The sequence below is a fragment of the Ammodytes marinus genome (genome assembly GCF_949987685.1).
Source record: "Ammodytes marinus genome assembly, chromosome: 5".
NCBI lineage: Eukaryota > Metazoa > Chordata > Actinopteri > Uranoscopiformes > Ammodytidae > Ammodytes > Ammodytes marinus.
The window spans coordinates 31,915,120-31,939,666 of record NC_137234.1 but is presented as its reverse complement, the minus strand read 5'-3'; the positions used below and the strand labels follow the sequence as shown (position 1 = coordinate 31,939,666).

General features: G+C 42.5%; 1 protein-coding gene across 2 annotated transcripts in view; it reads left to right on the top strand.

Moving 5' to 3' along the window:
* Window positions 1-24,547, top strand: part of znf423 (zinc finger protein 423) — a gene marked incomplete at its 3' end in the record, with an annotated part of 73,948 nt that continues 49,401 nt past the window's right edge. For both annotated transcript variants that reach the window (XM_080027511.1, XM_080027510.1), the window contains exons 1-2: window positions 1-1,002; window positions 18,934-18,996. In XM_080027511.1, the coding sequence (XP_079883637.1) occupies window positions 963-1,002; window positions 18,934-18,996 (103 nt within the window). In that variant the 5' untranslated portion in view covers window positions 1-962. The remainder of the gene's footprint in view (window positions 1,003-18,933; window positions 18,997-24,547) is intronic.

The window sequence follows — 24,547 nt, the reverse complement described above, 5'->3', positions numbered from 1 at the left end:
GAGACAGAGGCTAGCGAAGGGTTAGACTGCTAGAAATATTAGGCTGCTATTAATACAGCCGATAGGGTATCGAGAAATATTAACAAAAAAAGAAAGCGTGGGTAGTAAAAAGCAGTAGGCTATTCCCCTCGGGGTGGAGATGCAGGGGAAGAGCGCAATGTCCATTCCACCAGACCAACACCACCACTGCCTAGCGTAGAATAGTCGGACGGAACACAGGAGGCTGGTCGGTTCGGGTCGGTGCCGCTTTCCTGGAGGGAAAAGAAAGACAAAACAGACAGAAACAGTTTCGATAAACTAAATAAGCCCCGAAGAAGACGCGAGCAGCGCGAGGGGAAAAAGAAGAAGCCACGTTTAATTTTTAAAGCAATTTCCCACAACCTTCTCCTTCGCTTTCTATCACCTGGACGTAGACTACCGCTGTGGCGCCGCCGCTTCTCACTCGGACGGTGCCGCTGTCACTTTTCCTCCCTAGCGGAACCTGCTCAGGTGTTTGCCGCACGCGTGGCTGGCAGCTCGCGCCCCCAGTCCGCCAGTGCTGGAAGAAGTAGGAGCGGCACGAGCGCCCGATTTGCCCCGAGAAAGCAAGAGGCGTGCGAGGTAAAAAGAGAAGAAACCAATAGCTCCGCAGCACGCTGTAAGGAAGAGGAAGGGAATAGCAACGGGAAGTTGTTCCCTTTTATTCTACAGGTTGCGCGAGCACAGGCGACCGTAACCGCGTCAGAAGAGCCGCTTCTCTCCCGGTGCGTTTGGTTTGTTGTCGTTGGACTAACGGCCGTTTCCCACTGAAGAGACAGAAGCTGCCGCATTGCAACAGGCGAAGAACCAGCAGCGAAGTGGTGGACGGAGGAGGAAAGATAAACAGACTGTGTCCGCCTGTAGCCTATGGTTTGCAGAAAACACGGAACGGAACAATAACCACAGAATAAAAAATAAAAAATCAGCACGAGACTACTACAGAGATGTCTAGACGAAAACAGGCAAAACCGCGCTCCGTCAAAGGTAAGAAACTGTTTAGTTTGTGTCTCATGCGAACGGACACTTCACTCAGGAGTGGCTCAAAGAAGCCACGCAACTATGTTGCCAGTTAGCTTATTTTAATTAGACTCAAAGGGTTGCAAGCACTTTGTGTGTCTTTAAATCAGTGTCTCTTACCTTTAAAATTACTATGCTCAGTTTTACTGTTGGTTCACTAGCCCAATGTAGCCTAATTAGTCACCAAAGCATTGGTTTACTTTTAAAATGATTAGTATGCTATTTTAAAAAAAGAAAAGAAAAGAAGTTTATTGTTAGGCTACTGTCATCTTATTGTTTCACGTTATTGTCGGAAATCAGCTTCCATAAAGCTACAGTTTGATCTTCCGCCCGCTGGTCCGGCTTATTGTTTTCAATAGCTTCCACACTGTCATAACTTTTAAAGATGATAGCCTAGCCTACTCTTGTGTGTTGTTTTCCTGACAGCGTGGGTTGTGCTTCTTGATCAACTTGTTGAGTTGTTTAATGGGCCCGTGTAATGTGGATTATTTTCTGCTGCTTTGTAGCAGTAGCCTACATTTGACTGTTTGACCCCAAATCAAGTCACTTAACATTTTATAGGCTACAGCTTCGCTGTCAGTCCAGTTTCTTCTTCAAAACAATCTTAATATGTATTTTTATCCTCCAAATGTTAAAATTATCCATACATCAAGGTTAGTGCAAATTCATATCTGAAGTTGATTGTATTTAATCTTAGATTTCAGAACATTTCTCTGAATCCTGTTTACCCTCTCTCAGGTTTTCAAGCCTCTATTCCTCCTTTTAAAAGAGTCTACTCGAAGAATGAACAGATTCTATTTCCTTAAGTAAAAAAAAAAGGATTCCAGAGGACTGGTTGTGTTTGGAAGCAGGATTAATTTGACCATAAAGAAGCCTCAGTTCCCCCTTTTAGCATACACTAGTATTCATTGCAGTGCATGGGTGAGTGGGCATCATGCATGAGGGCATGTGGTGGTCTTGGCCTCCATGTTTCCTTTATGGAACCCAGATGGGCAACGGGACGGGCTGACCATGTGGTTGCCACCCCCTCCCCCATTTCCTCCACCAGATAGGCTTTCCATTTATTTGACTATCGTGGAAGCAAGCAAGCATACATGTATATCTGACAGTGGTTCAAAGTGGGTGTTTGTTAAGTTTGATTAGCAGCGTGATTTACATTGGAGCATTTTAGCCTCTCCTACAGGTTCTGAGGTGAAGCCCGTTTGATCCTAAATGTGCCAGGTGGGATTGATTTTGTCAATAGTTGGAGAGCCCACTCACAGCATGCCACACACACAGTGCTGGGAGCGGGAGTGTTATTGTGCTGGCCTTGGATGTTTGTGGTTGTAATATCTATCACTCTGGGCTATATGCAGGAAAACTGACACGTTTAAGAAACCAATGTGTTTCACTTCCTTCAAAGTGCAGCCTAACGGGGATGTCTTGGGGAAGAGGAAGTGATTGTAAGGGATTGCGGTATAGTCTACAAATTCCACACACCCCTCAACTATTGAAGCTAATTTCTGTTTTCAATAAATGCAAACACAGCCCATCCTTATTATAAATTTAACTAGAACAGAAAATAATAAGTGCCATTTTTAATCAATGACAGTATTGGAGGCGTTTAATGGATATCTGTATCTTATTAAGTGCTTATTCTCCCAAGTTTTTTAATTTAATTAAGTATTTTTGGAGAAAATGACTAATCTTATTCGTGTCTTGGGTTATTGTAACGCAATTGTTTACGGTAGATTAACAGGAGCTGGCAGTATTTCTCGGGTATTTCTCGTGCAACTAATGAACATAAAGTAAACTATAAACTGTGGACAAATCTGTCCGTGTCTGTGTGAAGCAAAAATAAAAAGATTGCGGCAGTGAATTATTGGAGGAGGCCATGAATTTGGACAGAATAATAAAGGCTATGATAAATTATTTCTATTGGAACTGTGTTATATTGAGAGCTGCTAAAAAATGGGGTCAATTTCTCTTTACCCCACACATAATCTTATTCTCATGACAAAACAAAATTTGAATTGTGGAAAAGCCCATCTTCACACCATTTATGCTGTAACCTGCAAATGTTTGATAAATGACCAACAAAAGTTATTGTTTCAGCTTTTGACAATGTATTCAAATCTGGTTGATTTCCACTTCATCAGTATACGGTGAGGGGGGATGCGGTCGTCATTGCCCCCTGCTGTTATGTTGGCAATGCTTGGTCGGTGCACTTTGTCGGGGAACAAATCTGCCCATTGCTGCTCTGTCATTGCTCTGTCAGTGTGTGTGTGTGTGTGTGTGTGTGTGTGTGTGTGTCTGTGTGTCTGTGTGTATTTGTACTTACCTTTGCTTGAAAGACCTACATTCTTATGTTTGTGTTTGCATGCTTCATGGACATGCACGCCGTGTGTGTTTGTCACTAAGGCAGCCTTGATAACCAGAGCTTAGCTTTAGTCGGGCAGCCAAGCGAAGCAGAGCGAAGCAAAGCAGACGACCACCACTCTGTGTGTGTGTGTGTGTGTGTGTGTGCGTGCTCAGCAAAGGTAACACAGCCCCTTGTAGTCTAGCTTGCGTAAGCGGCAAGCACCATGTGTTTTGTGTTTGTGTACTCATGCATCCATGTGTGTATGTATGCGTGTTGCTATCTCCACTCCACACCTTGCCCTACTGACAGCTTGGCAAGACCTGGCATTGGGGGGAAGATGGAGAGAGGGATGAGGAGAGAAAGAGATAGTGATGAAGGAGAAAAGGGGGGGTTTGGAGAGAGAGAGAGAGAGAGAGAGAGAGAGAGATTGTGGGCAGCGCAGTGGTACACAGCAGGTGAGTGGGCAGGGGGGATGGATGGAGGGAGGGAGGGGTTGAGGCCAGGATGAGGTGAGCATCACCCAGGGATTATCTGTGTTTTCATGTTCTTCTGTCTTTCACCTGCTCACTGGACTCTGACTAGCTGGCTGGCTGGCTGGCTTGCGGGAATAACTGGCCAGCCAGGCACGGCAAAAAACAACAACAAAAATCTAACCTCATCCTCGCTGGCTTTAAGTTTTGCACCGACTCAGAGTGGCCCCTCCATAGCTGATGATGATGATGCCGGATGATGTGATCATCTTTATTGGTACTTTATTAAGTCACAGTTTTTCCTTAATAATAAGATCATGGACAGGGTGATACAGTTGCCTGTGACCATAATACTATTCCCTTACTTTTAAACCCCAATCACATGAAATGTATTATACGATGAAGTGTTGTATCTTTGGTTAAAGCTATGTTTTACAGTGTTGAGTGGGACATTTAGGGCATTAACTTTAACAAAGCAATGTGAAGAACTGATGGGCGAAAGGGATGTCTTTAGTCATTTTCTGTCAACCCCATCCTTTTTGTTGTAAAGGCTACAATACCGTACAGCAGCCATTTGGATTGTAGTTTTCATTCACATCAGATGCAACCTAACAAATTTTTTTTTTAATTGAGTAAGGAAATATTTCAACGCTCTGTAGGATTCTGACAATATCAATTAATATACAATGTTATACAACTCACAGACAGTATCAGAAAAAAGTTATAATTTTCTTGTACAGGTGCTGCTCAATAAATTAGAATATCATGGAAAAGCTCTTTTTTAAAATCTAATTTAATTCAAAAAGTGTGACATTTCTGTATTATATATATATTTTTTGATTGGCCTCATGGAATATTATAATATTTATAAATGCTTGATTTTGGATTTTTATGAGCTGTAAGCCGGAATCCTGAAAAGTTAAACAAAAAAATGCCTGAAATATATCTGTTCTAAACATCTAGAATATATGGAACTTTCACTTTTTGAATTAAATTAGATAAAAAAAAGAGCTTTTCCATGATATTCAAATGTATTGAGCAGCACCTGTATATTATTGTCTAAGGGCCATGGAAAAGTCAGATCAAAGCAGCCATGACAAACAGCAGTATTAGTGTTCATATTACTGCTCCTCTGCGGTTCACCACTGCTGCGACTTAATCCTCTGATAGATTCACTTGACCAGCCTAGCCTTTTACAATGATCAGGCCTTGTTAACAGTGGGGCGACTTAACTAATTGCAGTCAGTTAATTGAACATGGACTAAATGGTGCGATGATTGGGCCATGAAACTAGAGCTGATGGGGTGAGGGGAGAGAGGGGAGGGGAGGAAACGAGAAAGCGTCGCTTCACTCTTATCAAAATATTATTTCAGTGGATTAATCCCTTTTTAATGTGTGTCTTTAGCGCGGCAGGAAAAAAAATCTCCTTCTCTGTCTGCTCTCGGCAGCCTCACTGTCCTATCTCTGCCTCTCTCTCTCTCTCTCTGCCTCTCTCTCTCTCTCTCTCTCAGCTCCCAGCCCCTTGAGTCTCTCATGCATTATGTAGCGATGATTATTACTTAATTACACATTAATAAATCCGCTTCATTTGCAGGACATTAAATGGGAGTTGAGCGCATATGACAGGGAGATGGAGCAGAGCAAGGAAGAATGGGGAGGGAAGAGAGGGAGCGTTTGCTTTTTAGCATTTATTTGGTTTTGTTTGGAGTGTTGTTTAAAGTCATTGGAGCCAAATGAGCCCTCTGACCAAGGGAGAGAAACGGGGATGGTTTGGTTTGGGCTGTCGACTTGGGTTGCGCTAAAGCTCTTCCGGGCTAATGGAATCATTTCCACTCAATCGCCTCCTTTCTCCATGTCTTTTCTCTCCGTCTCTCTTTCTCTCTCTCTCTCTTTCTCTCTCTCTCTCTCTTCCTCTCTCTCCCTCCCTATCTTTGCCTTGCTCACCTCTTCATGCCCCTTGTACAGTTTCTTTGGTTACACCACCTTCCAGCAGTTTTATGCACGGTTTTTCCAATGCGAAAAGAGATTTTCAGTGGCTAGCTGTACCTAAGGATTATTTTCAGTATTGATCAATCTAAAGATTCATTTTTTTAATGGTATATAAAAGGTCAATTAAGTTGAATTTGTCATCACAGTTTTCCAGAGACCAAAGTAACATCAGCCCAAACCTGAAGATGTAAGGTGATAGAAGACCATGTTTAGGGCTGCATGATAACTCATGTAAGTATGTGATTTATAATGTAATGGGAAACTGTGGGATAGTAATTATTCATTGCCTGGAGTTAAAGTTATTGTCAATTAACCGCTCAAGACTTGAAATTAACAACCACCACCCGCTAAATGTGGGTAAAAATTAATTGTGGTGGGAAATGTCATCAAATTACAAGTCAGGATGGCAGTTGATCACGCTAATTAGGATATTACTGCAAAGAAAAAGTCAAATTTGACCAATGAAAACAGAAGGTCATGCACAAGGTCAATGACAGCTTAGAGGTCTCTTGTTATGTTCATATAAACTCTTTCTAACCCAGTAGTGTCCCTAGTATATCTGCCAGTGGCATCATGGCAGCAAAGGACAGTCTTATTTCTCTTCCCCTTTCAAACTCTCCTGTATATTCCTGCTTTCTCTCTCTTCCTCTCTCTCCCCATCTGCCTTTATCATTAACGTAGTTTAATGTCACCCTTTGGCAGAGCACACAGACTTTCATAGGGCGACTGGCTCTTATAAAACTTAGAGACCTTACACATGTGGTTTGGATTACGTGAAGACGACAGTATGTTTTTTTTGGGGGGATGTTGGAAGGCACCATGAATGTCCTTTTGCTTTTATTGATTCTCAAAATGTGACGGCTTATCTAGTTATTGTTTGTGCAGCTACAAATACAGTAAACAATCAGTATTCATATAGCCACATTGAGTAACTCCTGTATACATGCTTGTATTGGCTTTGCATTACAGCCTGCTGAACCATTAAATGGCTTTCTGAGAGCTTTGTTAGAAATTCCATTGACTCCTCGGCAGGAGGTGGATTTGACTTCTTTTTTTTATGGGACAAAAACAAGCTAATGTAATTGGTGATTGGTGGAGCCCAGCGGTACCATGCATTGAATGTTATTGGACTCACGTTGACCTGGATTCAATTAGAACCAAATTAACTACCAATTGAAGGTGGCTCAGTGCAGGCCATTTTCACCAAAGACATTTGACAAGTCCCAGATAGCTGAATTCCATTTAGCTGCTTTGGTTTCAGGGTACACATCTGATCTCTGTCACAGGGACACTTGAATGGAGAATTATCAATGTTACACACATGCACTTTTCTTTTTTTCCAAATTCCAAATGTCTGCTGTGAAAAAGGCCTGTTGAAAAGAGTAGAATGCAGTCAAACTCATAATGTTGCTTTTGGCTGGAAGTTTCAGACCAGAACCTCAAGTATTTAACCAGAACGTATCATTTTTAGTCCAGGCACCCAACAGAATCTTTATGATGTTCACTATGTGACTAAGTATCACTCTTTCCAATTTGAATTTGTTTTGTTTGTTTTGAAATACATTGATCTTTTCCTGTTTAAGCAGTGTATCTGTATGTCTTGTGTTCTTTGGACATCTGATTATGTTTCTATTGTGTCTGTGTGCCATCTTATGACCGCAGAAATTAGGTTTTGTCTGAAATAATGGACAGGAGAAGGTCACATCATCTGGTTAGGTGTTTGTTGTGTGTGTGTTTGGTGTGATTTTGTGTGTGTGTCTGTGTGTGTGTGTGTGTGTGTGTGTGTGTGTGTGTGTGTTTGTCAACTCATCTGTGTGTCCAGAAGGGGTGAAATCCCACAGCGAGGTGTGTGTATGCCAGCGACAACTCCTTATCAGCGGCCAGCCCGGCATGGTTGTGCATGTACATGTGTGTGTGTGAGTGTGTGAGGACAGGGCGTCATGGGCCAGGACTGTGCCATTGTAGCAGCTTAGCTAGCCTCGTTTATCAGCTGCAAACTCACTGGACCTTAACACACACACCCATCACTCTGGAGAGACACACACACAAAAACACACTCACACAGTGTAGCAGAGCTCTGTGTATGCCCAATGGCCTCAGCTTTTAAGAAGAGAAAGATGATGCTGGTGTAACTGTACACAAGCAACACACACACACACACACACACACACACACACACACACACACACACACACACACACACACACACACACACACACACACACACACACACACACACACACACACTTACAGACCTAGCTTGCCAAGCTTGTATCCCCCCAGCACATGATGGTCTCGGAGGACATGGGTCCTTCGAAGTTTCCTACAAGGCTGAGTGTGTATGCATGTGTGTGTTTAAGCATCTCATTCAGTCTCTTTCCAAAAGATTATGATTCATTTTATCAACACTGACTACTTTGCCTGCAGTGTGTTTGCGGTGTTGGTTAAGTCATATGCTGTGGTGTCTTCCTTAAAGCTCATTGTATACCTAACGATTCATAAAACGTTGAATCATAAGTTAAAGCTTGGTGCCTCACTTGTTCAAGAGAAGGTGACAGAAACACTGTGCATGCATTTTTGAAAACGACATGGGCTAAGGTTGCTCATCGCTATTTAGCGAAATATCAGCATCCGCTGACAGTCAGAAGACAAACTTGATAACGTCACTAAATGGTCCTTTGTGCTTCTTTGGACTTGCATTTAACACATTCTGTTGCGCTCTATATTTTTTGCGTTTATGTCATTTTAGAATCAAATACATGCTACAAAGAAACCGTGCAAACCGGAGCGGATGTGCTTGTCATTAAGTCAATGTATTTGATTGTCAAATGACATAAAGTAATAATAAAATACAGAGCTCAACTTAACATGGTACATAAACAAGTCCCAACAAGCAGCACACAGGAGCGTTTAGTGATGAGGTAGAGTTTATCTTCTGACTGTCTTCATGTGAAATATGATAATGCCCATGACATCATGACATCATGCCATAGCAAAAAGTGATGTTGTAAAAAGACAGACTTGGGATGTTGTAAACTCAGGATATCACTGACTATGATGTGGATCTGGCCAGTGGACTGCCATAAATAAGGTGGAACTGATATGAGAACAGTAGCATTATTATATTATTATTTTGAACATTATGACAGCCGCCCACCTTCATTGGGTCCTCATCCCTTCCTCTGCAGTCCTCGTGTGTTTCATCCCTTCATTCTTTCTTCCCCACTGCTAAAAAAAACAACTTACCCCCTTCTCCTACGAATTCATCCCCCCTTAATTCTCCTCCCTATTCTGTACATTAAACATTAGTGGTGGGGGCAATTAGCAGTGCCCCTCTGCACACCTGGCTGATGCATAATATATTTATTAGGCTACACCAGCTCCCTCCTCCTCACACACTGCTGTTGATGAAAGGAAATGGGAAATATATGTGTGTGCGCGTGTGTATAAAGACTTATGGAGCTTTATGCCTCCTGGTCTGACCCTGCATAACCTACACAGTTGGACTTTTAAGTCATAAGACACTGGTTGTAGTGGCATTCCGTCTGTATACTTCAAATTTCGATACCACAATCCAGCTGTAGGCACAGTAACTTACTCTGACGCGAATGACATGAGATATTGTTTCTGGTTCAAAAGATTTACTGAAAAAAGGTCAAAAAATATACAAAGTCACACGTCACACGGTAAATAAATATTATGCTCCCGTGCCTATGGACAGCTGTCTGTCTTCCAAACTAAAATGGCGCGAGTCATTACGTCACAATAATAAAGCATTTGGCCTAAACATATCAAATATTACAAAATTACTTTAGCTGAAAATACACTTATAAAAAGCAAATAACATGAACTGTAAATTATTATGAATTATAAAAAACACATATTACTTCCACAAATATTATTAAACAATTTCTTATGTTTTATGCAATCTGGCTCTTACACTGGTCTTGTCAGGTTTCCAAACTAAACGTTTGTCCCTTCTGAATTTAAATTTTTAGGTTTCAGATTCAAGAAACTTTTATTTGGCAACTGAAGTAAATAAGGATGTCTTTTTTCTGTCTATCCCACCTTGAAAGCTCTGTTGTTTCATAATTACCAATAATATGTTTTTTTGTTAGCACGTCCTGCTCTCTCTGAACACAAACCGCCAAGGCCTTCGTTTTTTTCCCTGATTCGCCCAGCCAATCATTTTAAGTCTGCTTGCCTTTTTCTCCCTGTACTTGAATGCGCGCGCACAAACACACACACACACACACACACACACACACACACACACACACACACACACACACACACACACACACACACACACACACACACACACACACACACACACACACACACACCAAGGACCCAGACTAATGTGCATTATCCTCAGAGCGTGGAGTCTTCAACAGAACAAGCTGCTTCTGTTGTGTTCCTATTTTATTGGACACTCTGCCAGGTCTTTGTAGTGCGACCCGCTATAGACCTACCAAACGCTTCTTTTTAGTGCCTGAGTCTTCAGTTGGTTTTTCTAACCCTCTTTCCATTCACCTCCCAGTCAAAAGGCAACGGGCGCCCCGCTGTGAGACATACAATGGAGTGAGAGAGAGAGAGAGAGAGGGTAGTACAGAGCGAGAGAGCAGGAGAGTGACAGGGAGAGAGGCAGACTCCATGTCAAGGAAGAAAGAAAAGGAATTGTGTGAAAGGAAATAAGAAGTTACTGATCATTTTCATACATCTTCATCTTCACTGACATATCCATTCCTTCCAAATGATCAATATAATTATGACCAGTTTCCGTTACTAAAAACAATGTTCTCTTTTCAAGTGGCACTGTTTTGCTTACATTTTTAGTTTTTCACCAAATGAGTCCTTTATGTCTTCTGTCTAAGACACTTGGGTCATATTCAATAAGTATTGTTTATAGCCTGGAAAGAGAAAAAAATACATCATATGTCAAATTAAACACTATTTATTCAATTAAATATATCCTGCTATTGCTTTTCTTAGTGTCAAAGGTAAAGACTTTTTGTTTCATGTTGTTTCCTCTGCATATTTCTCAGTCAGGAGATGATAAGAGATTGCATGGTGGTGAGACTGGTGCGAAGGTGTGTGTGTGTGTGTGTGTGTGTGTGTGTGTGTGTGTGTGTGTGTGTGTGTGTGTGTGTGTGTCTTTGTCAGTGCAGGCCAAATTTAAGAATCTAGGAAGTACTGTCTGCCTGAACCATGTTATTAAGCTGTCTGGAGACTGGCCCTCTCTGATCTGATCCTGTCAGACCCCATGGTACATGTGGCACTAGCTTAAATGCACATTGCCTATATGTCTTATAATGAACAGCATTTGCACTTGGGATAAGTGTCTCTGTGAGCGAACATGAAGGTAATGTATATTGCCTTTTTGTCAGCAGAGTTTTTTGATATTTATCATTTTCAGGTGGACCCACAACCTGTTCTATGAAGGAGTCAAGTCTTTGTTTATTTATTTTGAAATACCTTAGGGACCAATATATTGGATGGTTAGTTTCTGAATTGAATTTGAAGCTCCGATCTAATAGTTTAAGAAGATATAGAGTTGACCCAAAGCCTACTTTTAACCACATGTTGTAACACATACAAGATAAAGAAAGACAAAAATCACAAAACAATCAATGAACGGCATTATTTAGAAAAAAGGAAACTACATTTTGCGTTTAGGATAAGATGCGTGATTATGTCTACTCACACAAACAAACAACCAAGCAGCCAGCCACGCTCCGAGCGCACACGCGCTGTGTGTATATTTTTCTTGTAACTCCCAGAAGGAGCGTGACGAGCAAGTTAATCTATCCGCCAGCGATGCATGCGGCATGACACAAAGCTGTTTATTTCCCTTTTCCTCTCTGTGTCTCTCTCTCTTTCTCTCTCCTCCAGTAAAGCCTAATCAAGTTTGTATCAAGCTAAATAATGCCTTAGCGTGAAATTGGTGTCTTCAGTCAAAAAGCACTCCCAAGCCTGTACTACAAGAGAAGGCAATTATGCCCCCCACCCCCATCCTCCCGCTTTCACTGCTCTTGTTGCTCATGTACTTGTGTGTGTGAATATGCATTCACTTTATCTGCTAGACCCCGTAATTCATCTCAGCTGATCTTGACAACATTTGAGTCCATGTTCTTAACGTAGCTCAGACTTCTAATGAACCTAGTGGCTTTTATTTGACTTGTGTGTGTGTGTGTGTGTGTGTGTGTGTGTGTGTGTGTGTGTGTGTGTGTGTGTGTGTGTGTGTGTGTGTGTGTGTGTGTGTGTGTGTGTGTGTGTGTGTGTGTGTGTGTGTGTGTGTGTGTGTGTGTGTGTGTGTGTGTGTGTGTGTGTGTGTGTGTGTGTGTGTGTGTGTGTGTATGTGTCCCAGTCTGTAATGGTGAGCGGAGGCTTGCTGGGGGAACTTCTAGTTCAGTTATTTCTGGAGCTTCCCCCAGAGTCCAGGTACTCCAGAGGAATGCTCTCCCTCTCCCTCTCTCTCTCTCTGTCCTACTCCTTATCTCTCTCTCTCTCCTTGCCGCCCTCCTTCACCTCTTGTCTTTCTCCTCACCTCTTTCTCACCTTTCCTCTCCACCACTGACTTTGCTTTACTTCCGGCCTCTCACTCAATATAATTCAATTCCATTCAAAAAGCTTTATTGGCATCACTAAATTATAGTACATAAAAGTGTACACTTGAATTATAGGTTCCACCTTTTATAATACAATTAAATGGTAAAAACAATTACAATAGATAACTAATAAAATCACTCCACTCTTGTTTAATCTTTCAGTTTTCCTCTTTTCCTCCTCTCCTCACTCTCCTCCCTTCTCTCATCTCTTCTCTGGCACGTCTCTTCTTCTATTGATTCCTCTTCCCGCCACACTCACTCTCTCTGACAGACAGAAAAACAAATGTCAGATCAGAGAAGCTCTTTAATCTCAAGCTGTGCTGTTTGGCCCTGAACATCAACTCTGTGCTTGTTTGAGCGTTTGTGTGTGTGTGTGTGTAAAAATGAATGTTCTGCTCTCTTCTGATTTTCTTTGGTTGCGTGTTAATAAGCAGATCTTAGTTTTAAATGGCAGCGTTTCTTGTAATGTGTGTACACGTTACTTCAGGCACATGTTTTACGTGTTTGTTTATGTGCACTTTGTAGATACACAAAAACAAGTCAAAACAGTAGACTGGAGCTTACAACAGATACAACAAGAAGTCCTTTAAAACACCTGTTTAAGTGCTCTGTCATTTGGTTTCCTTTATGTGTCACATCAATAGCTTTTTTCAAGCCCTTGGGATGTTAAGCTGCTGTTGCGAGTGTAAGAGAAAGCACGAGAACATGCGTGCTTATGTTGGGGGTAATTTGGGGGATATCGGGGAGGTTGCGTGGCAACTGAGTTGGACAGCACAGCATGGTTTGAAACCACAATGACCTCATATACAGCAAGAAACAAAAGAGTAGGTGTGAGGAGCAACATGAATGAGAGATGACGCTATAGTTGAGATGAAAGTACAGAGGGAAGCATTAATGAAGGAGAAGAAATGTAGTGATGGCTGGAGGGAAAAGAACAGCAAATACTTTGAAGACAAATTCAGATTATCGAAACATTTTGGATCGAGAGAAAAAGAGAAAATAGATGAGTGGCGAAGAGGGGGGCGTAGGGGGGGGGGGGGGGGGGTAGGAAACAAGAGAGACAGCGAGAAGAGAAAGATAGAGAGCGCGATGAAGCTTGTCCGCCAGGCTTTGTGTGGTTGTTGTTCTCTCTCTCTGCCATCCATCTAAGCCCTCTGCTACCTCTGTCCCTTTACACACACACATACACACACACACACACACACACACACACACACACACACACACACACACACACACACACACACACACACACACACACACACACACACACACACACACACACACACTGCCCCAAAACCCCCAGACTAGTCGGATGTTTCTGGCCAATGGCTCAGTGCTTGGGATGTGTGTCTGTTGCGGGTGTGTTTATGTATTTTAAGGCTGTTTTGTTCAGAATGCAGGCAGGCAGTGAGAGAGGTTTTTACTGCTGATAAAAGTATTTGGTTAATCAGCTTCTGTCCCCGTCCCCTGACTAAGAATTGCTTGCTTATGTGTGTGTGTGCTCGACACAGGCCATTGAAGTTTTAGGGGGGAAGGGGGGGTCCCGCGGGGAAGGGCTGCAGATGGAGATTGGCATCAGCCCTCAGCCTGTAGCATCACACAAGTCATTCCTGGGGGAAAGGGAGGGCAGCCAATGAGAGCGTCCCTTTGGAGCTACAGGGAGTGAGCGAGTTGGGGAGGGGAGGAGGCTGGGGCTATGAAGTGGGAGGAAGAAGAGATGAGTGTCTAGAGGAGGAGAGTCAGACAGATAAAGAGAGAGAGAGAGAGAGAGAGAGTGAGAGAGTCGGATGACAATTACCCTCTTGACTTCTGTCCAGCACTAGTTGTCAATCAGCCCTGTCCCCTCTGGGGCGAGAGGCAGCGCATCATTGGCTACACTGACCCATATCCCGCCTCTCTGGGCCGGCCTGGCCAATGCGTGATTGGCCACAGTGATCCGTTTCGTCAAGAGATGTGGGAACACCAGAGCCTTGGGCAGCCTTGGGAATAAATGGCCCTGATACTGTGCGTGCAATGCATGTGTTGTTTAGGAAGGGGAGGGAAACAAAGACAAAGGCTTTTCTTATTGAGGCTATAGGCGCTTTCATCGGACAGAAGAGAAGAAGAGACAGAGATAAAATGTGGGGGAGAGGGTAGAAGAGGGGGAAGAAGGGACAGAAAAAAACTGAATTTGTGTGACGGAGAACGAGGGATATTTGAACAAAGCAAGGCGGGTGAGCAGTGGTCAGAAACACTTAAGAGATGGAGGGAGAGGAAAAAAGTGGCAGGATATGGATGATGAAAAAGGGAAGAGGATAGGGAGATGAAGAAAAAGATGCAGGAAATGAAAATAAAATGACATTGGAGAGAGAGGTGTTCTGTACTGTATGCAACAACAACTATGTAAATATGTGTGTATGATAAGATCATTGTGCTCCTCTCCTTCCTCTTTCTGTACTTTAAAAATGAAATGGGAGCATCGTGCCTAAACAGCCGTAGATGTTGTACGTGAGGCATTATCTGCCATCTATAGTATAGTTAACCTGCTTTTCCATACAACAAACTTCATCAGGGGTTTAGATATTTGTATCGAATGCGTAATAGAATCAGGTCACACCCTCTTTTCCACTCAGAATGAACTTGTGTTAGAGGGGATTGGATCGGTGGTGTATAGAGCAAAATATGTTGAAATAAGTAAGTGTACTTCAAATTTCTTCTATTTTCCAAAACTCTCTTCAGATTTTTAAAATATGTATTCTCCTCGGTTGCCAATGAGCACATTGTACCAACTTGGAATAGCTTTCGAGTCAGGAGATCACAACTGTGGCTCCGTTTTCCTGGATTCAGGTGCTGTGTCGGAAAAAGTAAATAATTGCCCTCACTCTTAAACCCATGTGTAAATATTTGCTTTGCCTAGCTAAAATTAGACAGTGCAGATGGCAGCCACACATCATTCCTGAACCGTATATGACAGCTACAGGTGTTCAATCACCTGAAAGAGAATGACCTCGTTACATTCTACAAGCAGATGAGGATGACTCATCCATTCATCTAAGCCCGTACACAGTGTGCCCTAATCACATTAAAAAGTCATGTTTTAATGGGTTCGGCTTTGTTCTTGCAAGAGGTGGTCTGAGCAGTGCACTTTAATAAAAACCAAAAGCATCAAAATTGCATTATGCCACAATTAGTGATAAGCCTTTTAGACAACACAGGCTGAATTACAGTGACGTTGAATAATGTGCGTTGTCCCTGGGTGAATAAAGTAGTTAGTATTCATTATTCATGTGGGATTTCAAAATGTGGCATGCAGATATTTATAATGATATGCCTTCCTTCCACATTTAAAGATTGAACTGAAGTCAAATCTCCACTTGTCTTTTTGAATTGATATTTTTTAAGAAGATAAGTATTAAATATGTTAAATTAATATTATATAAAAATACATACGAAGATTTTAGCTCATATTTGTAACTGTGGTAGTGCTTGGTACTTAATTGGCTTATTATTCCAATTGAAATGTTTCAGTGTGAACAGAAGAGAGATGAACTGAAGGCTAATAGAAGATGGAACAACACACATCTTCATCTGGAATGCTGTGTTCTCCCTTACAGACACATACACACCATTTATTTATTAGTTTTTGATTTATTAACATTTTTGTAATGTTAAACAGACACACACACACACACACACACACACACACACACACACACACACACACACACACACACACACACACACACACACACACACACACACACACACACACACACACACACACACACACACACACACACACACACACACACACACACACACACACACACACACAAATCCAATTGAACTATCCAGTTTTGTGTAAGCATGCTCAGACCCCCTGGTGTGTACAGGGTTCACAGTAACAGTGTGTGTGTCTCTGAGGGGGGACAGAGGAAGGCTAGGGGAATTCTAAATAAAGCTTTGTGTGCTCGGCTAATGAAACTGACGTTACTCCCAATGGAAAGATGGGCACAGACAGAGTTCTTTCTGAAACATCCAAAACTCTTTTTTTTTTATCAGAATTTCACATTTTTATATTTGTCAGGGGAAAAAAATACAGAAAATCTCTGTCACAACTAGACCAGGGAAGCCCAGCTCAAGCAGAGAGTGGTCACAGCAGGGAACCAAGATGAACCTTTGATTTCAACCTTTGATGTTGGTAAAGATACTGAAGGTATCACTCACACTGCATTGTATTAAACATGCAACCCACAACATGGCTTTATTTAAGTGGTAATGTGCTTTAGGCATTTTGCAGGAAAAGCCCTTTTTTTATTAGCCTAGAGGAAGTAGTTGTGCTATATTTTCCCTCTTCCCATACCTTCTCTCATGTGTTTCTGTCTGCTGTGTTTGGCAGACAGGTTAGTCATGGTGGGAGGTCTCTCTCTATCCGCGCTGCCTGGGGTCTGTTCAGGCAGATGGACAGACTTCAATTCATGATCCTGTGTGGGTCTGTATGTACTGTATGTGTGTGTGTGTGCTCTGCTGTGCTGTGTGCGCATATGTGCTTGTCCAGGGATCCATTAGTCCATTATTAGCACACTGTGGTCCACATCTGGCCCTTACTGCAGAACCAGCTCCAGATTCTCAGAGGGAGATTTCAGGCTTGATACAAACGCTTGAATCCTGACGCGGGGGTTTGTTTATTTAGTTTTTCAGGAGAGGGAGTCAGTCCTCTTAACATTTTTGGTCAATACAACATGTATTTATGGCAACACTGCTTGCCATCAATTAATAAGCCGTCCTGTCTTTTTACTCAAGCTATAAGGACATCCTAGCTCACTGAAGGTAAACTACATACCACTGTTTTGAGATGGACTTGACGCTTCATTTCTGACCACAATTTTGTTCAACAGTAGCTTTCTTACCTCGCCAAATGTTTGCGTTTTTGAAGACACTCAGCATCTACGGATTAAATATATGTTTTTGGTTATTTTTAGAAAGTGCCTCAGCAGCTTATTTCTTAATGTGAGTGTTGTATTATTCTGGGCGTGCTATGCCTATAAACAGCTACTGTATGAGCCGCGTGCTGTGTTTGACTGAAAACCAAGGCTGGTATTATTCCCACTATGTTAGTTGCTATTGAATACTCGCCTCACACTTTCATGGTGTGGTGGCTTCTATATTGTGAAAGTGAGCTACGCAGCCTTGCTTCAAATGGAAGAATTGAACTGTAGTTGCATTTAGTTCAGCTCAACCTTTTTGATTGAGCCTTTTTAATTCCAGGGAGCTGAACATTGAGGATAAGAATGGCAGGAGGTTTCAAGATCATTTTAGTGAAGGCTTAAAACCATTTTTTTTCCGAGGACGGTTGAATTTTGTCTCAGTGTGTAAAGTTTCTGAAGTGTGAATGGTCTACATTACCACTATTGGGAATAATGAACAACGCACATAGGGAGCCACCAAAGCTCTCCTTATATACCGTCTGCACATTGTATCCCACTGTGTGAAGTTAACAATGAACATGGAGCCAACAGTTTGTTTTTCTTAGGAACACTTCACTGATTTATAGCTTCTTGTTTTGATTGGGTCTTTTGGCTTGGCGTGAATGTTCGGAGGATGGGGTGGGTCCGGGGGGAGCTGGTGAGGATGTGGAGTGTGGAATATGAGGAGAGGTATACAGAGATGGAGGGGTGGGGGTCACAGGATGAGAACTAGGGATTTTTGGAGAGATCAAAGACCAAGGTGAGTAAGTGAGAAGTGAGGAATGGTGTGGTGGGGAGGGGGAATGTGCAGGAAACCCCATTGTGTGGTGGCTCGGGCCATTTCCTGTTTGTGTGCCAGCTGCACTTCCTTCCCCTCCTTCCTGTTGTACCCAGGAAGTCAGTGTCACATTCCAGCTCTGATCAGCTCCCAGTGTGCGTCGCAGAGGGACCTCAGGACATTGTCATTGTCCATACCTGCATGTATGCTGCTTCCCCATGCTCTATTTTCGGGGGTGTTTGAATTACACACATGTACAGAGGCAGTAGATACACAACACGTCCATAATCCTCAAATAAAACTGCTAAAGTAGTGATCACAGTTGAATATTGTATGTTAGCGTTGTCATTTCTATCTCTGAAATATTGTTGTGTGGGGTCAATATGATGTCATGAACGGTGTATAGGCTAGTAGTTCAGCAGGAACTATGTTGTTGCTTAACATAGCATGGGGTATACTTAAAATGTTAAATAGTTATAAGATACCCCTCACAAATACTGTAAGCCCATGCTAATGTCATCAAGTTGCTTGTTTCATCCTAAAAGTATGCCGTTACTTAACATGACAGACGAGGAAAAGCAGCACATCCTCATAATTCAGCAATGTCAACTTAAATGACAAGGAGATGATTCAAATATTTAGTTTTCATTGGTCTAGCCTTGTCTGTAACCGCCGTCTTTGCTGTTCAAATTGCAAAGTGCACTTTTTTTGTGCAGAAAATATTTGATGAAGACAAATCTCTTGCCCTTTTTCTTTTCAGCGGTAGAAGAAGGAGAGTCTTCAGAGTGTGGAGGGACCTGGGATGAATCATCTGTCCAGACAGGTTAGTGCACACACACACACACACACACACACACACACACACACACACACACACACACACACACACACACACACACACACACACACACACACACACACACACACACACACACACACACACACACACACCTGCACAGATAGTGTAATGGAGTTCCAGCAAGCTGTCGGATCCACACGAGAGGTTTAAGTCTATACGTCTCTCACACAAAAACGCACAGAGACACAATTTGTAATATCAATTCCACATGGTTTATAATGGCCAGCTCTGGGGGATATCAAGGAGAAAATGGAGGACTAGATGGAGAGATGAAGTGAACCCAGAAGGAATTATGATGGAGGGATTGGGGGAACGTATTAGAAGAAGGAAAAGCCATATAGGAGAGAAACGAGGAGATTAAAAGAGAGAGAAGGAATGAGAGGGAGATGTGGAACGGGACTGGTCTCAGGAGTCGGGCTGAATGGAAAGAGAGATGACAAAGGGGATATGGGAAGAGAGATAGAGAGATGGGTGGAGGGGGGCAAGAGAGAGATTTGTGTGTGCTTTTTCACTACTCTCTGTGGTCTGTTGATATCCTGGGAGGAAGTCTGAGGGATGGTTGGGTTTTTCTTCTCTTTTTCGTTCTTTTCTTGGATTCTTTTGTTTTTCCTTTGCGGTTTCTCCAAACCGACTGCCTCATTTCTCCCCCTCCGTCTCTCCCTCTCTACTTCTATCTTCTCGCTTGTTTTCCACCCTGTGATGGAAACATGTGAAAGTTATCCTCACTCGCCCTTTTGCCTTGATGGAAAAGGAACTAAGGAAATGAGTTAGATTTTCTGTCAACATAGAAGGACAGCAATTGTATGGATTCATTGTCTTATTTATTCATTTGCAGTATTGCAGGCCAAACCTTATTGTGCTGCTACAGCATTTCAAGGCAAATGAAATAACAGTTTCATTATGAGTCTGCGTACTATCTGGGAATTTCCATTTATCACAACTGTTGTAATGAGTCAAAGATTTCTCTGTGAACAATTGTGCGTCTACTGGCTGTATTTGCTAACGCTAACGCTGGCACTACTGGGCTATTGAGATTCTCACTGCCGTCATCAGTGCTCGGTAAAGAGAAACCATGGCAAAAACAAAGCAGTTTGTCTATGGTAGGTGTTTGTCAGCTGCTGTAGCTAGTTTTTCTTGCTCTGGTTTGCAGCCTATCAGAGAGCAGTTTAACACTTCCTCTGACTAGATCCCAACAGAGGAATAAGATACTGCTGAATGTGGTAAATATTGCAGTTATCTCTCTCCCTCTCCCTCTGCTGCCCTGTCTCTAGTTCAGCTCTGCAGGGATAAAAGGATCGGAAAGTATCACCCTTGGGCTGTCGATGACGTACTGAACCATCCCATACTTGCCCCCCCCCCCCCCCCCCTCCACCTAACCCTTTGAGGCCTGTAGTAACTCTCCTCCGGGGTTGCTGTGTGTTTGTGTGCATGGTGTGTGTGTGTGTGTGTGTGTGTATGTGTGTGTGTGTGTGGTGTTGTGTGTGTGTGTGGTGTTGTGTGTGTGTGTGTGTGTGTGTGTGTGTGTGTGTGTGTGTGTGTGTGTGTGTGTGTGTTAAAGGGGGTGCTGACTGAGGTCCTGGGTGGCTCACTAGAACTGCTGCGTGTGTCAGTTCCTGCAGGAAGCGCGGTCCCATGACACACACACACACACACACACACACACACACACACACACACACACACACACACACACACACACACACACACACACACACACACCTATCTCACACTCTTCTTCCCATAAAGGCATACTGTCCCATATTCCCTTACTCAGGCACTCTTTCAATTTATTTTTTACCGTCAATTCCCTGTCCTCTCACATATTTCCTATAACTTTTCTGTGCATGCCTCCCTTAAAAAATCTCTATATTTGATTCTCTTTGTCTTTACTTCTCTTTCTATGTTCTCCTGTCCTTTGCTTTCATTTTTGTAATCTTAAAAAAAAAAGTTTTCTCATATTCGAATGTGTTAGTAAAAGAGGTGAGCAAAATTGATGCCTAGCCCTTATTTGGGGATTAGGAGAAAAAAAAAGAGACACGGTTTCCTTTTCTCCCCGGGAGATTGTGTCGACAAGGAGCAGGGGAGAGAGAGAAAAGGGAGAAATTTATAATATACCTTTCCATCCTGCTATTAAATTCCCAAACTCCCACCCATTCCAAAATCCTTTCTCTACTCTCTTTTTGCTGTCTTATTCCCTGTGCCTCTCTTTCACTTTCTCTGGAAAATGTGTGTTGAGTTTGGAAAGACCCGCGGGAGGGAAGGCGGAGGGAGGGAGGGAGGGAGGGAGAGAGGGAGGGTGACTCGAAGGGAATAGCATTGAGCCAACTCTCATTCTCCCCCCTTTCCTACATCTACTCCTTGCATTTCCTCCTCTTCCTCCGAGGCCAAAGGTGCCCCGACACCCTCACTGTCTCTGTCCAGCCCTGAGTCAGTAGGACAGAAAAACAATTTGTCCACGTTTCCTGTGTGAGAGGTTGTCAACAAAGGGAAAAGAGAGAGAGAGAGAGAGAGAGAGAGAGAGAGAGAGAGAGAGAGAGAGAGAGAGAGAGAGAGAGAGAGAGAGAGAGAGAGAGAGAGAGAGAGAGAGAGAGAGAGAGAGAGAGAGAGAGAGAGAGAGAGAGAGAGAGAGAGAGAGAGAGAGAGAGAGAGAGAGAGAGAGAGAGAGAGAGAGAGAGAGAGAGAGAGAGAGAGAGAGATGTAAACAGGGCAACTCTGCTGCAGCCTGCCTGGCCTTACCAAGAATCATCTGTTAGGACTTTATCGTATGTACAGGTGTGTGTGTGTGTGTGTGTGTCTGGTGAAGTCCTCTCTTTCTCTAGAGTCTCGTTGTTCTCGTTGACTGCCGACAACACACTCACTTACACACACATTCACACACTGTTTCTCTTGGACCATGCAAACACAGATACACACAGGGTCACATACAGAGCGAGCCAGTGAGTCATCATGGAAAAGGTTTGTCAGGTCCCCAAGCTAAAAACTGAGAAACTGAGACCTTACTGCATTATTTTTCTGCACGGCTTAAGTGCTGTTCGAGTGTGTGTGTGTGTGTGTGTGTTAATGGGTGTGTGGGGACGAGGACATGGCTAGCCAGACAGAGAGTTGCCTCCTCCTATCAAATGACAGAAAGTATCATGAAGGTGCAGTTTCTGTCTTAAAACATGCAGTAGCTGAATCCATTCAGTTTACATGTAATGCAAACGTCCATGAGATAGCAACGAAAAATAACCAATGTAAAGGCCTTCCGTTGCATTTTCGAATTTAACATATTTTTTGTGTTCAACACTGCACTCCAATGTTTGTGTGTGTGTGTGTGTGTGTGTGTGCACTTTTCATCCAGTATCTTGTGGAAGTGTTAACCAATTTGAAAATGTCAGTGGTATCTCCTCAGGGGAAACATTTGTGCTTGTTCTTTGTTCAAATGATAAAAAAAAAGATTAGATACACAGGTGAAACTCATATTATTAGAATATCATGGAAAAGCTCTTTTTTAAATCTAATTGAATTCAAAAAGTGAAAGTTCATATATTCTAGATATATTAGATATAGAGTGATATATTTCAGGCAATTTTTTGTTTAAATGTACAGGATTCAGGCTTACAGCTCATGAAAACCAGAAATCGAGCATCTCAAAATATTAGAATATTCTTTAAGGCCAATCAAAACAAATATTTATAATACAGAAATGTCACTCTTTTCATATGTATTTTCATTCATCTACTATAAACTTGGTCTGGGTTCTTATTTTGCATGAATTATTGCATTAATGGGGCACGGCATGGTGACGATCAGTCTGTGGCACTGCTGAGGTGTTATGAAGCCCAGGTTGCTTTGATAGTGGCCTTCAGCTCGTCTGTATTGTTGGGTCTGGTGTGTATCATCTGCCTCTTGACAATAGCCCATAGATTCTCTATGGAGTTCAGGTCAGAATAGTTGTCTGGCCATTCAAGTACTGCAATACCATGGTCAGTCAACCAGTTACTTGTGGTTTCTAGCACTGTGGACAGGTGTCAAGTATTGCCAGAAATGGAAATTGTCATCTCCATAAAGCTTGTCAACAGACGGAAGCATGAAGTGCTCTAAACTATTCTGGTAGATGGCTGTGTTGACTCTGGACTTGATAACACAGTGGACCAACAGCAGCAGATGACATGATACCTCAAATCATCACTGATACAAACACAATGTTTCGTTTCATTTGGAAATCAAGGTTCCACAGTCTAGAGGAAGAGTGGAGGGGCACAAAATCCAAGTTGCTTGATGACCAGTGTCAAGTTTCAACAGTCAGTGATGATTTGAGGCACCATGTCATCTGATGGTGTTGGTCCACTGTGTTATCAAGTCCAAAGTCACCACAGCCATCTACCAGAAGATTTTAGAGCACTTCATGCTTGCATCTGTTGATTAGCTCTATGAAGATGCTGATTTCCTTTTTCCAGCAAGACTTGACACCTGTCCACAGTGCCAAAACCACTAGTAATTGGTTGACAGACCATGGTATATTGTGCTTGATTGGCCAGACAACTCTCCTGACCTGAAACCCATATATAATCTATGGAGTATTGTCAAGAGGCAGATGATACACACCAGACCCAACAATACAGACGAGCTGAAGGCCACTATCAAAGCAACCTGGGCTTCCATAACACCTCAGCAGTGCCACAAGCTGATAGCATCCATGCAACGCCGTATTGAGGCAGGAATTCATGCAAAAGGGGCCAAAACCTAGTACTGAGTACATATGCATGATTATACTTTCTAGAGAGCCGACATTTCTGTATTGAAAATCATTTTTTTATTTATTTCAATTAATATTCAAATTTTATGAGATTTTGAATTTGGGGTTTTCATAAGCTGTAAACCATTATCATCAAAATTACAACAAATAAAGGCTTGACATATCTCACTTCGCATGCAATGAGTCTATATAATATATTAGTTTCACCTTTTAAGTTGAATTACTGAAATAAATGAACTTTTGCTTGATATTCTAATTTTTCGAGTTTCACCTGTACATGATCAGAGCAATTTTTTTTTTATCCTTTATTTATACAGGTAAATCCCATTGAGACCGAAGACTCTTTTACAAGGGAGACCTGTTTTCCTTTCCCACGTTACCATTCACACACACACATTCATAACACCGATAGCAGGGCTAACTATCGACATTCACACGAGGCAAGGTGGGTGAAGTGTCTTGCCCAAGGACACAACAACTATGACACAGGTGGCAGGGCGGGGATCAAACCTCCAACCCTTTGATCATCAGCCGACCCGCTCTACCAACTGAGCCACAGTCGCAATGTGTCCATCCACCACCCATAGGGATATGTGGAGTGTGTGAGGAATGCTAGGAAGTGGGATTAAACAGGAACAGTAAAAAGCATTGCGGTAGTGAGAGAATGAAGGAAGGTTTAGAGGTAGTATCATTCTCCTCTTGGTTGACTGTAATATGTTCATGATGGCCAGAGCTGAGGAAAACAGGACACTGGCCTGTCTCTGTGTCCCTCTCTTC